Source organism: Cygnus olor, unplaced genomic scaffold (assembly GCF_009769625.2).
Source record: "Cygnus olor isolate bCygOlo1 unplaced genomic scaffold, bCygOlo1.pri.v2 S56, whole genome shotgun sequence".
NCBI classification, from domain to species: Eukaryota; Metazoa; Chordata; class Aves; order Anseriformes; family Anatidae; genus Cygnus; species Cygnus olor.
The window spans coordinates 38,033-54,756 of NW_024429086.1; the positions used below are offsets into that span (position 1 = coordinate 38,033).

At 72.1% G+C, this 16,724-nt stretch overlaps 4 protein-coding genes and 1 long non-coding RNA gene across 6 annotated transcripts; 4 read left to right on the plus strand and 1 right to left on the minus strand.

The window, feature by feature from the left end:
- Positions 1-1,912: 1,912 nt before the first annotated feature.
- Positions 1,913-3,162, plus strand: CUNH11orf80 (chromosome unknown C11orf80 homolog). The gene is made up of 6 exons (XM_040543450.1): positions 1,913-2,123; positions 2,198-2,329; positions 2,414-2,535; positions 2,627-2,737; positions 2,836-2,934; positions 3,019-3,162. The coding sequence occupies exons 1-6, from the start codon at positions 1,925-1,927 to the stop codon at positions 3,127-3,129; spliced, it is 774 nt and encodes a 257-aa protein (XP_040399384.1). The 5' UTR covers positions 1,913-1,924; the 3' UTR covers positions 3,130-3,162.
- Positions 3,163-3,814: 652 nt separating this feature from the next.
- Positions 3,815-6,390, plus strand: RCE1 (Ras converting CAAX endopeptidase 1). Its single transcript, XM_040543449.1, has 8 exons — positions 3,815-4,045; positions 4,629-4,731; positions 4,811-4,894; positions 4,962-5,040; positions 5,477-5,644; positions 5,720-5,791; positions 5,895-5,957; positions 6,054-6,390. The coding sequence occupies exons 1-8, from the start codon at positions 3,831-3,833 to the stop codon at positions 6,278-6,280; spliced, it is 1,011 nt and encodes a 336-aa protein (XP_040399383.1). The 5' UTR covers positions 3,815-3,830; the 3' UTR covers positions 6,281-6,390.
- A 271-nt stretch (positions 6,391-6,661) lies between these two features.
- ZBTB3 (zinc finger and BTB domain containing 3) lies at positions 6,662-8,523 on the minus strand. Its single transcript, XM_040543457.1, has one exon. The coding sequence runs from the start codon at positions 8,058-8,060 to the stop codon at positions 6,831-6,833; it is 1,230 nt and encodes a 409-aa protein (XP_040399391.1). The 5' UTR covers positions 8,061-8,523; the 3' UTR covers positions 6,662-6,830.
- Positions 8,524-8,595: 72 nt separating this feature from the next.
- GANAB (glucosidase II alpha subunit) lies at positions 8,596-15,292 on the plus strand. Of its 2 annotated transcripts, XM_040543454.1 has the most exons (25): positions 8,596-8,685; positions 9,293-9,397; positions 9,471-9,579; positions 9,665-9,792; positions 9,892-10,071; positions 10,360-10,425; positions 10,695-10,788; positions 10,869-10,953; positions 11,056-11,152; positions 11,246-11,426; positions 11,500-11,653; positions 11,761-11,996; positions 12,100-12,226; positions 12,312-12,391; positions 12,473-12,616; positions 12,709-12,805; positions 12,900-13,001; positions 13,085-13,328; positions 13,456-13,520; positions 13,603-13,679; positions 13,793-13,867; positions 13,987-14,100; positions 14,181-14,293; positions 14,379-14,479; positions 14,570-14,959. In XM_040543454.1, the coding sequence occupies exons 1-25, from the start codon at positions 8,666-8,668 to the stop codon at positions 14,677-14,679; spliced, it is 2,904 nt and encodes a 967-aa protein (XP_040399388.1). In that variant the 5' UTR covers positions 8,596-8,665; the 3' UTR covers positions 14,680-14,959. The 2 variants fall into 2 exon arrangements, with proteins under 2 accessions (XP_040399388.1, XP_040399390.1); XM_040543456.1 differs by lacking the exon at positions 10,360-10,425 and having other exon boundaries at positions 8,598-8,685; positions 14,570-15,292.
- A 249-nt stretch (positions 15,293-15,541) lies between these two features.
- LOC121063107 lies at positions 15,542-16,724 on the plus strand. Its single transcript, XR_005815840.1, has 3 exons — positions 15,542-15,624; positions 16,384-16,484; positions 16,595-16,724. It is a non-coding gene; the product is annotated as an uncharacterized LOC121063107 (long non-coding RNA).

Below are 16,724 nucleotides of genomic sequence, written 5' to 3' on the forward strand. Positions count from 1 at the left end.
CGGGCCAGCATGGTGCACCCCGAGGTGGGGGCACCCATGGGTGGGGGGGGGCTGGGGGGGGTCAGGGTGTCACCGTCACCGCACCCACCCCTCCGTGTGCCCCCCCCCCCAGGTGGAGTTCCACCTCTGCGTCAGCGTGGACGGCGCCGTGGCCTCGTGCACACTTGGGTGAGTGAGTGACCCCCCCCCCAAAAAAAAACCAACCCCATATAAATGAATGAGTGCCCCCCCCAAAAAACCAACCCCATATGGGTGAGTCAATGACCCCCCCAAAAAGAAAACCCAAGCCTATATAGGTGAGTGAGTGACACCCCCCCCCAAGAAAAAAACCAACCCCATATGTCTGAGTGACCCCCCCCAAAAAACAACCCTATGCGGGTGAGTGACCTTCCCAAGAAAACCCAACCCCATATGGGTCAGTGAGTGACCCCCCCCAAAAAAAAACCCAACCTCGTACGGGTGAGTGACCCCCCCAGAAAAGAAAACAGCCCCATATGGGTGAATGAGTGACCCCCCCCCAAAAAAAAACCCAACCCCGCACACCGGGAGCAGGGCGAACCGGCTCCGGCCCCACGCCCGCGGCCCCGGGGCAGGGAGGGCACGGAGCCACCGCTGGCACCGGCACCGCCCTGGCACTGGCACGAGGCCGCTGCCGTGACCCCAAAGCTGGGGGGGGACGGGGGTCCCGGTGCCGGTCCCAGCCCTGTCCCCTTTTGTCCCCCCCCAGCCCCGAAAGCGCCTGGGAGGTGGCAGGGCTGCGGCTGCGGGTCCACGGCCGGCATTTCGCACGGTGAGGGGACGGGTGGGGACGGGACAGGAACGGGGACGGGGTGGGGACAGGGACATGGGTGGGGACGGGGATGGGGTCAGGATGGGATGGGGTCAGGAACGGGGACGGGGTGGGGACAGGAACGGGAATGGGGACGGGATGGCGACGGGGATGGGACAGGGGGAGGATGGGGATGGGGATGGGGACTGGGTCAGGAGCGGGACAGGATGGGCACGGGGATGGGATGGGGACAGGGTTGGGAGCGGGACGGGGCCAGGACCGGGATGGGGACGGGGTTGGGGACGGGGCCAGGACGGGGCCAGGAACGGGGACGGTGACAGGGACAGGACGGGGATGGTGACAGAGGTGGGGACGGGGTGCCGGGCACTTTAGGGCCACCGTGCCCCCGCCACCTCCCCGGTGCCGCTCACCCGGGGGTGCCCATCCCCCTTTTTCTCCTCCCTCCCCCAGGCCGGGGCCCCCCAGCGGTGCCCCCCCCTGCGCCCGGCTGCACCCGGTGGCCGGCCCCCCCATCGCGCTGCGCCTGCCCCCCGCCGCCGCCGCCGCCGGGCTGGGCGGGGAGCTCAGCGCCGTCCCCGCCGCCGCCCTCTGCCCCTGCCTGCGCCCACGCCCCAACCTGCCCGCGCGCCTCACGGCCGCCGCCATATCCCGGGGGACACGGGGACACGGGGCTGGGGACACGGGGACACGGGGTTGGGGATATGGGGACATGGTGACACAGGGTCGGGGACACGGGGATGGGGACACAGGGTTGGGGACACGGGAACACGGGGTTGGGGACACGGGGACACAGGTTTGGGGACACGGGGACACGGGGCCTGGGGACATGGGGACACGGGGTTGGGGACACAGGGACACGGGGTTGGGGATATGGGGACACGGGGACACGGGGTTGGGGATATGGGGACATGGTGACACGGGGCTGGGGACACGGGGAAATGGGGACACGGGGACACGGGGTTGGGGACACGGGGACATGGTGACACGGGGCTGGGGACACGGGGAAATGGGGACACGGGGCTGGGGACACGGGGACATGGTGACACGGGGCTGGGGACACGGGGAAATGGGGACACGGGGACACGGGGTTGGGGACACGGGGACATGGTGACACGGGGCTGGGGACACGGGGACATGGGGACACGGGGTTGGGGACATGGGGCCACGCCGGGCCACGTTGTCCTTGACCGGTGCCACGTCTTCTGCTACGACCCCGCGGGGCTGCCGGCCGCCCCGCGCCCGCCCCGGCTCTTCCAGGACCCCTCGTGGCTGGCGGATTGGGGCCGCTTCGGCTGCGCCGCGACCCCCCGCGCCCCGCCGGCAGGCGGGGAAGGTGAGGGGACACCGGGGGACACCTTGGGGACACTTTGGGGTCGCCTCCCCAGTGCCCCCTCCTCGTCCCCGCAGGGCTGGTGCCCGCCGATGCCACCTACGCGGTGACACCGGCGGCGGGGACCCCGCCGGGGGACGGCCGCCCGCAGACCCTGCTCCTCTTCCTCTTCGTGCGGCACCGGGACCCCTTCCAGCCCTACGACGCCGGTGCGTGCGGCGGGGGGGCGCCCCGGGGGACACCCCGGTGGCTGTCCCCGCGGTGTCCCCTCGGTGTCACCGCGCTGTCCCCAGGCACCCGCCGCCTGCTGCTGGCGCACGCGGAGCCGCTGCTGCTGGGCAGCCGCCGGGCCCTGACCCGCGGCGTCCGCGCCCTCGTCCACCCGCTGCTGGAGGCGCTGAGCCGGCGGGCGCAGGTGGGAGAAGGGTCTGGGGGGGGGCACCTCCGAGCCCTGACCCCCCCGCCCAAAAAAAAACCAAACAACCCCCCCCCGTCCCGTCCCGCAGGGCCAGGAGCGGCTGGCGCGGGCCCTGCCGGTGGCGCTGGACGCGGTGAGCGCCGTGGTGGCCGCCAGCACCAGCGCCCGCTTCCGCCGGCGGTGCCTGCGCATCATGCAGGTGGGGGGGGGCACCCCAAAACCCCAACGCACCCCCCCGTGTCCCCGACCCCCCTTTGGTGTCCCCAACCCCCCCAGACCCCCCCGGTGTCCCCGCAGGTCGCCGACACCCCGGCGCTGGCCGCGGCCGCCCACCAGAGCCTGGCCGAAATCTCCCGCTGCCGCCTCCTGCGCTGCGCCTCCTGCGACCCCCCCGCGGTGGGTGAGACCCCCCCCAGTTTCATCCCCCCCCCCACAAGACCCCCCCCAGCCCCGCTCACCCCCCCCCTTCCATCCCCGCAGCCCCCGGAGGCGCCGGACGCGGGGGGCACGGAGCAGGGCGACCCCAGGGCGTCCCCCAGCACGGGGGGCACCCAGGACCCCCCCCCGGACCCCCCCGAGGGGAGGCAGTGAGGGAGCCCCCAGGTGGCCCCCAGTTAGCCCCAGTTCCCCCACTTGTCCCCATTGGTCCCAGTCCCCTCAGTTTTCCCCCTTGGTCCCAGTTCCCCCAGTTAGCCCCAGTTGCCCCTGTTGGTCCCAGTTAGCCCCAGTTCCCCCAGTTAGACCCAGTACGCCCAGTTGTCTCTGCTGGTCCCAGTTCCCCCAGTTAGCCCCAGTTGCCCCCATTGGTCCCAGTTCCCCCAGTTAGCCCCAGTTCTCCCAGTTAGACCCGGTCTCCCCAGTTGCTTCTGTTGGTCCCAGCTCCCCAGTTCCCCCAGTTATCACCATTGGTCCCAGTTGCCCCAGTTTCCTCTGCTGGTCCCAGTTGCCCGCTGTTCCCCCAGTTAGCCCCAGTTCCCCCAGTTGCCCCTGTTGGTCCCAGTTAGCCTGAGCTTCCCCAGTTAGACCCGGTTGCCCCAAGTTACTCCCAGTTCTCCCAGTTGCCCCCACTGCTCCCAGTCCCCACCCCGCTCTCCCCAGCCGCCCCCCGGCCCCTCCCCTTGCTCATTGACCACGCCCCCACTCTTTGCCCCGCCCCCGCCCCCACCCCGCCCCTCCCACCACTCCCACCAAAGCCCCGCCCCGGCCCCGCCCAGCGGCACTTAGCCCCGCCCACCCACCCTGCCCCGGGGGGTCGGGCCACGCCCCCTGGGGTGGCCCCGCCCCGCCGCGCCATGGCGGTGTCGGAGCCCGCGGGCGGCTCCTCTTGGGCCGCTCCGGGCCGAGCCGGGCCCGCGGCGGCCCCGGGAGCGGCCCCGGGGCACGGAGCGGGCCCGGCCCCCGCCGCCGCCGCCGGGCCCGGGGCGTGCTGGGCCGCCGTGCTGGCCTGCCTCAGCCTGGCCTGCTCCTACGTGGGCAGCCTCTACGTCTGGGGCAGCCCGCTGCCGCGGTACGGGGGGCACCGGCGGGGCTGGGGGGCACCGGGGGGGGGCTGGCGGGCGCCGGGGGGGCTGGTGAGCACCGAGAGGGCTCCGGGGGGGCACCGGGTGGGGGACCGGGGGGGTACCAGGGGGAGGCTGGGGGGTCGGCGGGCACCGGGGGGCTATGGGGGGGCTCCGGGAGGGGCTGGGGGACACCTGGGGGGCAATGGGGGGGGGCTCCGGGGGGGGGCTGGGGGGCTCCGGGGGGAGGCTGGGGGGCACCAGGGGCTGGGGGAGAGCTTGGGGGGGGAAACCGGGGGGGGGCTGGGGGGAAGGATGGGGGACACCGAGAGGTGAGTGGGGAGCTCCAGGAGGGGCCGGGGAGAGCCCTGGGGGGGGCACCCTGGGGGTCCTGGGATTGTTGGGGGGGGGGGGCTGTTAGGAGCCTTGGGGGCGGGTGAGAGGGGGGCTTTGGGGTGCTGGGGGGGTGTGGGGTGCTTGAGAGGGATTTTTGGGGGTGCTGGAGGGTGGGGGGGGGCATTGAGGGTGTTTGGGGGGGGTCTTTAAGGTGAGGGGTCTCCGTGAGGCTTCCCTGCTGACCCCCCGCCGCAGGGACCACCCGTCCGTCATCAAGCGCCGCTTCACCAGCGTCCTGGTGGTGTCGGGGCTCTCCCCGGCCTTCGTCTGGCTCTGGAAGGAGCTGACGGGCATCAAGGTGAGCCTGGGGTGTCCCTAATTTTTTTTGGGGGGGAGCACCCTAATTTTTGCTTACCCCCCCCTTTTCTCCCCCCTAGGCAGACACCCCGCTGCCGGCGCTGCTGGGGCTGCGGCTGGAGGGGCTGGTGCCAGCCACGCTGCTGCCGCTGCTGCTCACCATGGTACGTGGGGGGTGGCGGGGGGGCACGGCCCCCCATGGCCCCCCCCTGACCCCCCCTGCTCCCCCAGGTCCTCTTCCTGGGGCCCCTCATCCAGCTCTCCATGGATTGCCCCTGGCGCTGGCTCGACGGCGTCAGGGGGGCTTTGGGTAAGGGGGGGGGCGGGGGGGGATTGGGGGCCAGCAACGGGTTTAGGGGGTCTGGGGGGTGGGTTTTGGGGGGGAGGGGTTTGGGGCAGGCAGTTTTGGAGGCATTGGGGGCAGGTTTGGGGGAGGAAGGTGGAGCGGGTTTTGGGGGCATGGGGGGGCAGGTTTGGGGATGGGGTGGGTTTTGGGGGTACAGGGGCAGGTTTTTGGGGGCACGGGCGGGTTTTGGGGACATGGGGTGGGTTTTTGGGGAGCAGGGGTGCAGGTTTGGGGGGGATGGGTGGGTTTTGGGGACGTGGAGTGGGTTTTGGGAGCACAGGGATAGGTTTTGGGGGCACAGGGGGGCAGGTTTGGGGACGGGGTGGGGTTTGGGGGTGCGTGGGGGCAGGTTTTGGGGGGACGGGTGGGTTTTGGGGTGGCAGCGCCTCCGTGTCCGCAGACCCCCGGCTCTGGGTGCTGTGCCTGGGCGACGTGCGCTGGCTGCGGAACCAGGTGGTGGCCCCGCTCACCGAGGAGTTCGTCTTCCGCGCCTGCATGCTGCCCATGCTGGTGCCCTGCACCGGCCCCGGCCCCGCCGTCCTCGCCTGCCCCCTCTTCTTCGGTGTGGGTGAGCGCGGCGCCCCCCGGGACCCCCCCCAAATTCCCTTCGTGCTCCCCCCTCACCGCCTCCCTCCCTCCCCAGCCCATTTCCACCACGTCATTGAGCAGCTCCGCTTCCGCCAGGGCTCCGTCGGCAACATCTTCATGTCGGCAGGTAGGGCTGGGGGGTCCTGGGGGGTCTGGAGGGGGGAAATCTGTCCCCCTGTCCCCCCGTCCCCCCCCCCGTGTCCCCCCACAACCTCCCCGCTCCCCTGCAGCTTTCCAGTTCTCCTACACGGCCGTCTTCGGCGCCTACACGGCCTTCATCTTCCTCAGGACAGGTGAGGAGGCATGGGGCTGGGGGGGGTGCAAAGCCGGGGGGGTCTCTGCCCTGCTGACCCCCTGTCCGTCCGTCCGTCTGTCCGTCCGTCCTGCAGGCCACCTGGCTGGCCCGGTGCTGTGCCACTCCTTCTGCAACTCCATGGGCTTCCCGGCCGTGGGGGCTGCCTTGGAGCACCCCCGGCGCCGGGCCCTGCTCCCCTGCTACCTGCTGGGGGTGCTGCTCTTCCTGCTGCTGCTGCACCCCCTCACCGAGCCCTCCTTCTTCGGGGGGGGCGGCCCGGCCTGCGTCCCCCGCCCGGGCGCCCCCCCCACCTGCTCCTGACCCGGGTTTGGGGCGCTCGCCCCCCCCCCGACCGTGTCCCCAACCCCCCTTTTTATAGGTGCCGCCGCGGAGAGAGCTCTATTTTTGTGATTAAAGTGCTTTTAAGCGTCCGGGTGCGTTACTGCGGGGCACCGGGCTGGGGGGGGCACGGGGGGGCTGCGCAGGGGGGGGACCGGGAGTGGAGCCGGGGCCGGGATTCGAACCCGCGGCTCCGGCGGCGGCGGCGGGGGGGGGCGGGGCTCGGCTCTGACTCTCCGCGCATGCGCAGCCGCGGCCCCTAAGGGCAGCCGAGCGCCCACACCAATGGCAGCCAACGGGAGGGCGGCGCGGGCGTGGCCTCGAGCCCCGCCCCCAGGCACAACCCACCGCCCGTTACCATCCGCGCTTTATTCCAGCCCACGTGACCTCCGTACACCCGCTCCGCCCCTCGCCGCCGGGCCCCGCCCACATCGGCGCGGGCCCCCGCCCACCCGCTGCTCCGGCCCCGCCCCCCGGCGGCCGCGGGCCTCCCCCGGGTCCTAGCGCCCGCCCGCTCGCCCGTCCGGTCCCGCTACGGCGGGTTGCCGTGGTCGCTGTCGGCGCGGCCCCGGTGCGCGGGCGGCCCGTGGCTGTGCGCCTTGCGGATGTGCCGGTAGAGGTCCCCGGACTGCGTGTAGCTGCGCAGGCAGTGGCGGCACTCGTAGGGGCGCTCCCGCGTGTGCACGGTGGCGTGGCGGCGCAGCGTGTAGGAGCACGAAAAGGTCTTCCCGCACGTCGGGCACGTCGGCGCCTCCTCGGCGAACAGCCCGAAGCCCCCGCGCCCCTCCAGCGGCGGCAGGAACAGCGGCTCCCGCAGCGCCGGCAGCCCGAAGGCCAGCGGCTCCCCCGCCGCCTCCCCGAAGGCCGCCGCCGCCGCCGCCCCCCGGGGACCCCGCGCCGGCCCCGGGAAGAGGCTTCCGGGGCGGCGGGCGCCCGCCTCGGGCTCCTCGTCGGAGATGACGATGGCCTCCGCCTTGACGGCGGCGGGCAGCAGCCCCGTGGGGGCGACGGGCGCCCAGGGCCCTGCGCAGAGCTCCCCGGGGGCCGGCAGCTCGCCCCCGGGGAAGTCGGGCCGCGGGGCGGCCTCCGTCGAGCTGCTGGGGCTGGGCAGCGAGAGGTCCGGGGGGGCCGCGCGGGGGGGCCAGTCGCCCTCCACGCCGGGCTGCGTGGTGTCGGCCACGTCCACGCAGGCCGCGGGCGGCTCGGGGGGCGCCAGGGCCCGCTGCTCCTCCCCGGCCTGGCCGACCGGGCCCGGGGGCACCGAGAGCAGCGGCGGCGGCGGCGGCGCCCCGGGGCTGGCCGGGCGCTGCGGGAGGGCGGCGGGCGGCAGCGGGGGGCTGCCGGGGGGGTCGTCGTCGTCCTCCTCCTCCTCCCGCTTGGTGCTGTCGGCCTCGGCCGGGGCCCGCGCCTGCAGCTTCTTCTTGCAAAGCTTGACCACGTCGTTCATGTGCAGGTAGCTGGCGGCCGCCAGCACGTCCTCCAGCGGCGTGGCGGCCAGCGCCAGGCGCCCCTCGTACATGAACTCGAGCAGCAGCCCGAAGGCGGGCGGCGTCACGATCTCGCTGTTGAGCCGCACCAGCTCGCCCTTGTCCAGCCGCTCGGCGTAGCACATGTGGAAGAAGGCGCTGCAGGCCGCCAGCACGGCGCGGTGCGCCGGGAACGGGGCGCTGCCCACCAGCACCGTGCAGTCGCACAGGAAGCCCTGAGCCCGCTGCTCCCGCAGCCCCCGCAGCAGCTGCCGGCTGTGCTCCGGGAACTCCATGGCGGGGACGGGGCCTCCCGGCCCGGCTCCGGGCCTGGCTCCGCCGCTCGGGCCCGGCCCCGCTCCCCACAAAGCCGCCGCCCCGCCCCCGCTCCGATCGGCCGCCCAGCTCTCCGTTGCGCCGCTCCTATTGGTCTTCGCGCCTGCCGCTCATACCGGTAGGCTGTCGGAGCACGCTGATTGGTTCTTTGCTAACGCCACTCATCCGTGCGGCACCTGCTCCCGCCCTCCCGGCGAAGGAAGGGGCGGGCCTCGGTTGCCATGGCAGCCGGGGCGGGGCGTTGCTGGGGAAACCCCGAGCGGGCCGGGAGACTGCTTGTGATTGGGAGCCCATCGCTGTCACTCCGGCTTTACCTCGCGTTCATTGGCCGGCCGCTCCCCCCTCCCGCCCCGTGCACAGCGCTCTCTGATTGGCTCACGCTCCCGCCTTTCAAACCCCCGCGCGCAAATCACGGGGCCGCGTGGGCGGGGCTACGCTACCCCGGCAACCAGGTGCGCCGGGGCGGGGCGGGAGCGCGCTCCCGGGGGGGCGGGGCTCCGCGCAGCCAATGGCGTGAGGCGGCGTGAGGCCGGGGGGCGGGGTCAAGGGTCAGCCCTCAGCCAAGATGGCGGCGGCGCCGGGGAGGTGAGCGCGCGGCGGGGGGGGCGGGCGGCCGCTCCCCCTCCACCCCCCAGCGTGAGACCCCCCCGATCCTCTCACCGGGCGGATCCCAGCGCCACGGGGGCCCCGGGATGAGGCCCGGGACCAAGGCCGAGGCCCCGCGGCCCGGTCCCCGCCCCCCCCCCGGGCACGTTGGGGCCCCCCCGGCCCGGCCCCGGTTCTACCCAGACCCCCCCCAGTTACACCCAGACTCTTCCCGTCCGGTCCCAGTTGTTCCCGGACCCCCCTCGGTTACGCCCAGACCCCCCCCAATCCAGCCCCGGTTGCTCCCGGACCCCCCCAGCCCGGGCCCGCTTGCACCCGGACCTCCCCGGTTACACCCAGGCCCCCCCGGTTCAGCTCCGGTTGCTCCCGGACCCCCCCGGTCCAGCCCCTATCGCTCCAAGACCTCCCCCAGCTCCGTCCCGGTTGCTCCCGGTCCGGCCCCGGTTCTACTCGGACCCCCCGGTCCAGCCCCTGTTACTCCAAGACCCCCCCAGCCCCTTCCCAGTTCTACCCAGCCCCCCCCCGGTACCCACCCCCCCTCGGTACCCCCCCCGGTAACGGCCGTGCCCTTTGCCCCGTCCCGCAGGCGGCGCCCAGCACCGGTGCTGCTGCTCTGGGCCCTTCTCCTCGGGGCCGCGCTGGCCGTGGACCGCAGCAACTTCAAGACGTGCGAGCAGAGCGCCTTCTGCAGGTGGGTGCCCCCCCCCAGGAGCCCCGCTTCCCGGTGCTGGGGGGGCCCCGTTCGAGCTGTGCCCCCCCCGCAGGCGGCAGCGCAGCCTCCAGCCCGGCCGCTCCCCGTACCGCGCCCTCCTCGAGTCGCTGCAGCTCGGGCCCGGCGCCGCCACGCTGCAGCTGGTCAATGAGGCCACCAAGGTGCGTGCGGGGCTCGGGGGGGGGGTAAATTAATTATTGGGGGGGGGTATGTGGTGAGCCCCTCCCCCCCGGTGTTTTCCCATAGGTGCCGCTGCTGCTGGAGCTCTCGGGGCTGCGGGGGAACACGACGCGCATCCGCATCAGGGAGCTGCGCCCGCTGCGGCCCCGCTATGAGGTGCCCGACGTGCTGCTGGGCGAGCCGCAGGCCGAGCCGTGAGTCCTCGAGGGGGGGGGCGCGAGCAAATTTCGGGGCTGGGGGGGCACCTCCGTGACACCCCCCCCCCCCCGCGTGTGTGTGCGTCCACCCCGTAGGCTGACGGTGACGGGGCGCGAGGAGGGCAGCCTGGAGCTGGCGCTGGGCCCCGGCGGGCACCGGCTGCTGCTGACAGAGAAACCGTTCCGCATGGACCTGCTGCGGGGCCGCGAGCTGCTGGCCAGCGTCAACGCCCGCGGGCTGCTCGTCTTCGAGCACCTCCGTCCCCGCCGCGTCTCGTGAGTACACTGGGGGGGGGGGGGGCACGGGGAGCTACACCCGTTTCGAGCCCCCCCCGGGGGGGATTTGGGGGGCCCGCCCGCCCCCGGCTCCCTCCCGGCATAGGGAAACCGCAGGGTTGCAGAGGGAGGGAGGTTCTAAAATGGCGGGGGCGCCCCACAGAGGGGTTGGGGGGTGCGGGGGGTCACGGGGGGGCCGCGGGGGGGCCGTGGGCGCTGACTCTCGCTGTGTTTCTGTTTCTGGCTGCACTGTCCCCCCCCCCCCAACATCCCCCCTCTGCGCCCCAGTTTCTCGGATAAAGTTAGTAGCTCGCTCGGGAGCTTGTGGGATAAGCTCAGGAGCCTGTTCCATAGGTAATTCTGTGGCTGCTGCTGCTGTGCACCTCCGTGCCCCAAATTCCTCCCCCCTACACCCAAAAAAATCCCCCCCCCCCCACCCCCCCCCAACCTTGGTGTGAGAGGGGCCACATCCTGACACCCCCTCCCGTGGTTTCGGGCTCTCGGGGCCCCCCTCCCCGCGGGTTAGCGAGCGTCTCCACTGCGTGTGTGTGCGCACGAGTGCTGCCCCCCCGCCCCCCCCAAAAAAAAACCAAAACACGTCCGTGTGCCTTGTCCCCCCCCAGTGACACCCCCAAAGAGCCGGCGGCAGAGGAGGCGGCTGCTGAGGGGCAGGAGGGAGGCGCAGGGACGGAGCACGCCGACAGCCAGAGCGAGAAGGTGCTGGGGGGATGTGGGGGGGCAGCGGGGGGGTCTTTTTTGGGGGGGAGCCCTTTTTCTGATGTTGCTCCCTCCCCCAGCCCGCAGAGGCAGACGCGGAGGCCGCGGAGGAGCCGGGCTCGTGGGAAGAGACGTTCAAGACGCACACGGACTCCAAACCCAACGGTGAGGGCAGCGCCGGGTCGGGGGGCACAGGGACCCCCCTCGTGGGGTGGGGGCCTCCGTGGGGTGGGGGCGTCTCTAATTCCCCCCCCCCGGCCCCCCCAGGACCCACGTCGGTCGGGCTGGACTTCTCCCTGCCCGGCTTCGAGCACGTCTACGGCATCCCCGAGCACGCGGACAACCTGCGGCTGCGCACCACCGAGTGAGTTTTTTTTTGGGGGGGGGAGCTCGGGGAAGCGGGGGGGGGCCCTCTGGTGCCGCGGGAGGGGGATTCTGACAGCCTGCCCTCCCGCAGGGGGGGCGACCCGTACCGCCTGTACAACCTGGACGTCTTCCAGTACGAGCTCTACAACCCCATGGCGCTCTACGGCTCCGTCCCGCTGCTGCTGGCCCACAGCGCCCGCAGCACCCTCGGCGTTTTCTGGCTCAACGCCGCCGAAACCTGGGTGGACATCAGCTCCAACACCGCCGGCAAGGTGCGGCACGACGTTCCGGGGGGGCCACGAAGCCCCGCGACCCCCCCCACGAGCCTTTGTGGCCGTCCCGCAGACGCTTTTCGGGAAGCTGCTGGACTACATGCAGGGCGGCGGCGAGACGCCGCAGACCGACGTGCGCTGGATGTCGGAGAGCGGCATCATCGACGTCTTCCTGCTGCTCGGCCCCACGCCCGCCGCCGTGGCGGGGCAGTATGCCGCCCTCACCGGTACCTGGGGGGGGGCTTTGGGGGCTAAATCCGCTTTTTGGGGGTTAAGTCAGTTTTCTGGGGGTTTATCCGCTGTGGGGACCCCGCGCTGAGCCCGCTCGCCACAGGCACCCAGGCGCTGCCGCCGCTCTTCGCCCTGGGCTACCACCAGAGCCGCTGGAACTACAACGACGAGGAGGACGTGGCGGCGGTGGAGCGGGGCTTCGAGGAGCACGCCATCCCCTGCGACGTGCTCTGGCTCGACATCGAGCACGCCGACGGCAAGCGCTACTTCACCTGGGACCCCAGCAAGTTCCCCCAGCCCCGCGCCATGCTCGAGCGCCTGGCCGCCAAGAAACGCAAGGTCAGGGGTTCCCGGCTGGGATGAGGGCGCCGAGGGGGGGTTGTGGGACCCCCCCGGGTCTCCTACGATGAGTTTTTTGCCCCCCCCCCCCCCCCCCCCGCAGATGGTGAGCATCGTGGACCCGCACATCAAGGTGGACAGCGCCTACCGCGTGCACAGCGAGCTGCGCGCCCGCGACTTCTACGTTAAGACCAAGGACGGCGGCGACTACGAGGGCTGGTGCTGGCCGGGTGAGTGGGGCTGAGGGGTTGGGGGGGTCCTGGGGGGGCGCAGGGAGCTCTGCTAACATCCCCTCCCCCCCCCCGCCGCCCGCAGGCTCGGCGGCGTACCCTGACTTCACCAACCCCGAGATGCGCGCCTGGTGGGCCTCCATGTTCGCCTACGACCAGTACGAGGTGGGAGCGGTCCCCTCACCGCGTCCCCCCCCAAATCATCACTGTGACCCCCCCCAAATCATCTCTGTGTCCCCCCCCAAGGGCTCGACCGAGAACCTCTTCACCTGGAACGACATGAACGAGCCGTCAGTATTCAGCGGCCCCGAGGTGACGATGCACAAGGACGCCGTGCACCACGGTGGCTGGGAGCACCGCGACCTCCACAACCTCTACGGCTTCTACGTGGTGAGCCTGGCCCCCCCCCCCGGCCAGCAGGACCCCCCCAAGCCTCTTTTTTCCTCCCCCCAACCCTTTTTTCCTCCTCCCACCCCCCCAAGCAAATGGCGACGGCCGAGGGGCAGATCCAGCGCTCAGGCGGGCGGCAGCGCCCCTTCGTGCTGAGCCGAGCCTTCTTCGCCGGCTCCCAGCGCTACGGTGAGGACGAGGATGAAGCAGGGGCCCTCCTGCGCCCCCACCGTCCCGTTTCCTCCCCCCTCAGGAGGGTCTCAGGCACTTTCCCCCCCCCCAGGCGCCGTGTGGACGGGCGACAACGCGGCCGAGTGGGAGCACCTGAAGATTTCCATCCCCATGTGCCTGAGCTTCGGGCTGGCCGGGCTCTCCTTCTGCGGCGGTGAGCGGCGCCTCGCCCTTCTTTCTGGGGGGGGGGCTCAGCACCATTTTGGGGCCTCCCCCGACCCCCGTCTGTCCCCGCAGCGGACGTGGGGGGCTTCTTCAAGAACCCGGACGCGGAGCTGCTGGTGCGCTGGTACCAGGCGGGCGCCTTCCAGCCCTTCTTCCGCGCCCACGCGCACCTGGACACGGTGCGGCGCGAGCCCTGGCTCTTCGGCGAGGAGAACGCGGCGCTGATCCGCGGCGCCGTGCGCCAGCGCTACGCCCTGCTGCCCTTTTGGTACACCGCCTTCTACCGCTGCCACCGCCACGGGCTGCCCGTCATGAGGTGAGCCGGGGGGGGGCCCCAAATCCCCCCCCCAAATAAATCCCTCCCCAAATCCCCCCGCAAATCCCCCTCAAGTACTCTCCACGCTCACAATTCCCTGATTTTCCCCCAATCTCCCCCCCTCCAGACCTCTCTGGATGGAGTACCCCGAGGACACCACCACCTTTGCCATGGACGACCAGTACTTAATTGGTGAGTAGGGCCCCCCTCCGGCCCCCCCCGGCCCCGGGGCACCCCCCCGGTGTTGAGCCAGCCCCCCCCCCTTTTTCCGCAGACAGGGCGCTGCTGGTGCACCCCGTGACGGAGCAGGGTGCCCGCGGCGTGCAGGTCTACCTGCCCGGCAAGGGAGAGGTAAGCGGGAGGGGTCTGGAGAAGACTTGCAGAGTTGTTTTTTTTTTTGGGGGGGGGGGGGGGGACACGTTTTTTGGGGGCCACACCCCCGTCCCATCGCTCTCTGCTCCCAGGTGTGGTACGACGTCGCCTCCCACCAGAAGCACCACGCGCCCCAGATGCTCTACGTGCCCGTGACCATGAGCAGCGTGCGTGGTGACGGGGCTGGGGGGGCCACGTGGGGGACGCAGAGGGGCGGGGGGGGATCAGGGTGGCTGATATTTCCTGTGTCGGCCACCCCCACCCCCACCCCCACCCCCCACCCCAGATCCCCGTATACCAGCGCGGCGGCACCGTGGTGCCACGGCAGGACCGCGTACGGCGCTCCACCGAGTGCATGAAGGGCGATCCTTTCACCCTCTACGTGGCGCTGAGCCCCCAGGTGAGCACAGCACCACGGGGGGGCTCCCCAAAGCCCCCCCACAACCCCCCCAGGCCCCCCCTGACCCCCCTATCCTGCAGGGCACAGCCGAAGGCGACCTCTTCCTGGACGACGGGCAGAGCTTTGACTACGCCACGGCATCGCGCTACCTCCACCGCCGCTTCACCTTCGCCAGCAACACGCTGACGGCCAGGTAACCCCCCCAAAAGCCCCCCCCCGACCCCCTCAAATTGTGGGGGCGCCTCCCTCCACACCCCTCTTGCCCCCCCCCCCCCCAGTTCTGCGGACCCCCGGGGCAGCTTCGAGACCCCAGCGTGGGTGGAGCGCGTGGTGATCCTCGGCGCGGGGAAGCCGGCGGCCGTTGTTCTCCGTCCTGCAAGTGAGTAGGGGGACGGGAGGGGGCTCTGGGGGGGGTCCTGGGGGCTGGTGTGTCCCCCCCCCACCCCATTGTGTGCCCCTCCATTGGCAGGCGGCCCCGAGACTCGCCTCGACTTCCAGCACGAGGCCGAGACCTCCGTCCTCACCGTGCGCAAGCCGGGGGTCCGCATCGGCGCCGACTGGGCCATCGTCCTGCGATAATGCAGGGGGGGGGCTGCTGTGAGATGGGAGGGGGGTGCGGGGGGCCCCCCCTCCTCTGGGCCCCTCTCGCCCCCCCCCTCGCTGCCACCACAGGGGGGTTTGCCCCTGGTTGTTTTGGGGGCTTGGGGTGTGGGAGGGCTGCTGCTGACCCCTCCCCCTGTTGCCCCCTCCCAATTTGGGGTGGGGGGAGCGGTGCCGGGCTGGTGGGGGCTGGGGACCAAGACTGTGAGCCCCCCCAAACCCGAGCCCCCCCCAGCCCCACAACTCCCCCCCCAAATTTCCCCCCCCCGTGCCCCCAGCAACGCCTCCTCCCCTTCCCCTCCTGCCCCCCCTTTTCTTTCCTTGCCCCCTCCCCCTTTTTCTCCCCCCCTCCCCCTTTTTCTGCCCCCCCCCCCCTTTCTTCCCCCCCCTCCCCCCAGCTGCTGTGGGGGGGCAGCAGGGGTTGGGGGGAGAACCCCTCCCTCCCCCCTGCTCCCCCCTTTCCCTCCCCCCCTCCCCTGGGGGGGGGAGGGGCAAAACCGGGCCCCCACCCCCCTCTCCTCTTCTTGAGGGGCGGGGGGGGGGCCGGGGGGCGCTGCCCCCGCGCGGATTTTGATAAAACACGAATAAAAAACGGAAAAAAACGGGAAAAAAAAAAACGGAAAAAGCGGAGCGAGGGAGGGAACCGTTGCGCTGGGGGTGGCGGTGCCGGACGGACCCGTTTGGGGACGGACCGCGGCCGGAAGTAGCGGTCGGAATGTAACGGCGCGGACCGGAAGTGCCGGCCCGCCCGGCCCGGCCCGGCCCGGCGGAGGCTGAGCGGCCCCGGCCCGGTTCCGGTCCCCGAGACCCCGGTTCCGGGCCCCGCCCCCGCCGCGGTGAGTTCCGGTGGCCCCGGCCCCGGCCCCGGCCCCGTGGGTGGGCCCCCCCGGTCTCCATGGCAACGGCGCCACGTCCGCACGGCCCGTGGGCACCGGGACTGGGAGCACTGGGAGGGACTGGGGGGAACTGGGACGGGTTGGAGGGGACAGGGAGGGACGGGGGGGGACCGGGACATGCTGGGGGGTACTGGGAGGGACTGGGGCGGGCTGGTGCTGGCCGCACTGGGGCTTTCTGTGGGGTACTGGGTTATACTGGGACGTACTGGGGGGGACCGGGACGTACTGGGGGAGACTGGCATGGACTGGGAAGGACTGGGGGGGGTTGGGATGTACTCAGGGGAACTGGAAAGGGTTGGGGTGGGACTGGGATGTACTGGGGTGGACTGGGATGGATTGGGGGGTACTGGGACATACTGGGGGGGCTGGTGTTGGCTGTACTGGGGCTTTCTAGGGGGGACTGGGATGTATTGGGGTGGACTGGGGGGGACTGGAATGGACTGGGGGGGACTGGGCCATACAGCGGAGGCTGGTGCTGGCTGCGCTGGGGCTTTCTATGATATACTGGGAGGGGGCTGGGGGGGAACTTGGGCCATACTGGGGGGGGCCTGGGGGGCTGTGACATACTGGGGACATAATGGGGGGGGCTGGGACATACTGGGGGGGACTGGGATGTACTGGGAGGGAACTGGTATGGACGGGGGGGGCTGGTGCTCACCCCAGTGGGTCTTTCTGCGCAGCTGGGGGGGGACTGGGACTGGGAGGAACTGGGGGCTGCGGGGCCGGACCCCCCCCCCTCACCACCAGGCCCCCCCCTCACCCCTCCCACCCCGTTGCCCCCCCCCAGGCCCCCCCCACCCCCCCCGGCCATGCTGAGGCTGAAGCACGTCTTCCTCGTCTACTTCGTGGTGTCGCTGCTGGGGCTGCTCTGCGCCCTGCTGCAGCTCGGTGAGGGGCCGGGGGGGGCTGGGGGGGGCACAGAGCCCTCCTGACCTCCCCCCTCATTAAATTCCTCCCCCCCCCCCCCCCCCGTTAATTCCCCCCCCCCTCCCCCCCAGGGCAGCCCTGTGACTGCTCCCGGCTGCTGCGGGGCGCTGAGCAGCGCCTGGCCCAGCTCCAGGCCCAGCTGCGGCGGGGGGGGGGCACCGAGCCGGGGGGGGCGCCGCTGCCGACCATCTACGTGGTGAC

Bases quoted from the DNA above. Each gene is read 5' to 3' on its own strand.
- CUNH11orf80 (XM_040543450.1), top strand. From the start codon at position 1,925: ATGGGGACACGGGGTTGGGGACATGGGGCCACGCCGGGCCACGTTGTC. The intron at 2,124-2,197 runs GTGAGGGGACAC...TCGTCCCCGCAG, and splicing joins CCCGCCGGCAGGCGGGGAAG to GGCTGGTGCCCGCCGATGCC. The intron at 2,738-2,835 runs GTGGGGGGGGGC...GTGTCCCCGCAG, and splicing joins GGTGCCTGCGCATCATGCAG to GTCGCCGACACCCCGGCGCT.
- RCE1 (XM_040543449.1), top strand. From the start codon at position 3,831: ATGGCGGTGTCGGAGCCCGCGGGCGGCTCCTCTTGGGCCGCTCCGGGC. The intron at 5,645-5,719 runs GTGAGCGCGGCG...CTCCCTCCCCAG, and splicing joins CCCCCTCTTCTTCGGTGTGG to CCCATTTCCACCACGTCATT. The intron at 5,958-6,053 runs GTGAGGAGGCAT...TCCGTCCTGCAG, and splicing joins CTTCATCTTCCTCAGGACAG to GCCACCTGGCTGGCCCGGTG.
- ZBTB3 (XM_040543457.1), bottom strand. From the start codon at position 8,060: ATGGAGTTCCCGGAGCACAGCCGGCAGCTGCTGCGGGGGCTGCGGGAG.
- GANAB (XM_040543454.1), top strand. From the start codon at position 8,666: ATGGCGGCGGCGCCGGGGAG. The intron at 9,580-9,664 runs GTGCGTGCGGGG...GTTTTCCCATAG, and splicing joins TGGTCAATGAGGCCACCAAG to GTGCCGCTGCTGCTGGAGCT. The intron at 12,617-12,708 runs GTGAGCCTGGCC...CACCCCCCCAAG, and splicing joins ACCTCTACGGCTTCTACGTG to CAAATGGCGACGGCCGAGGG.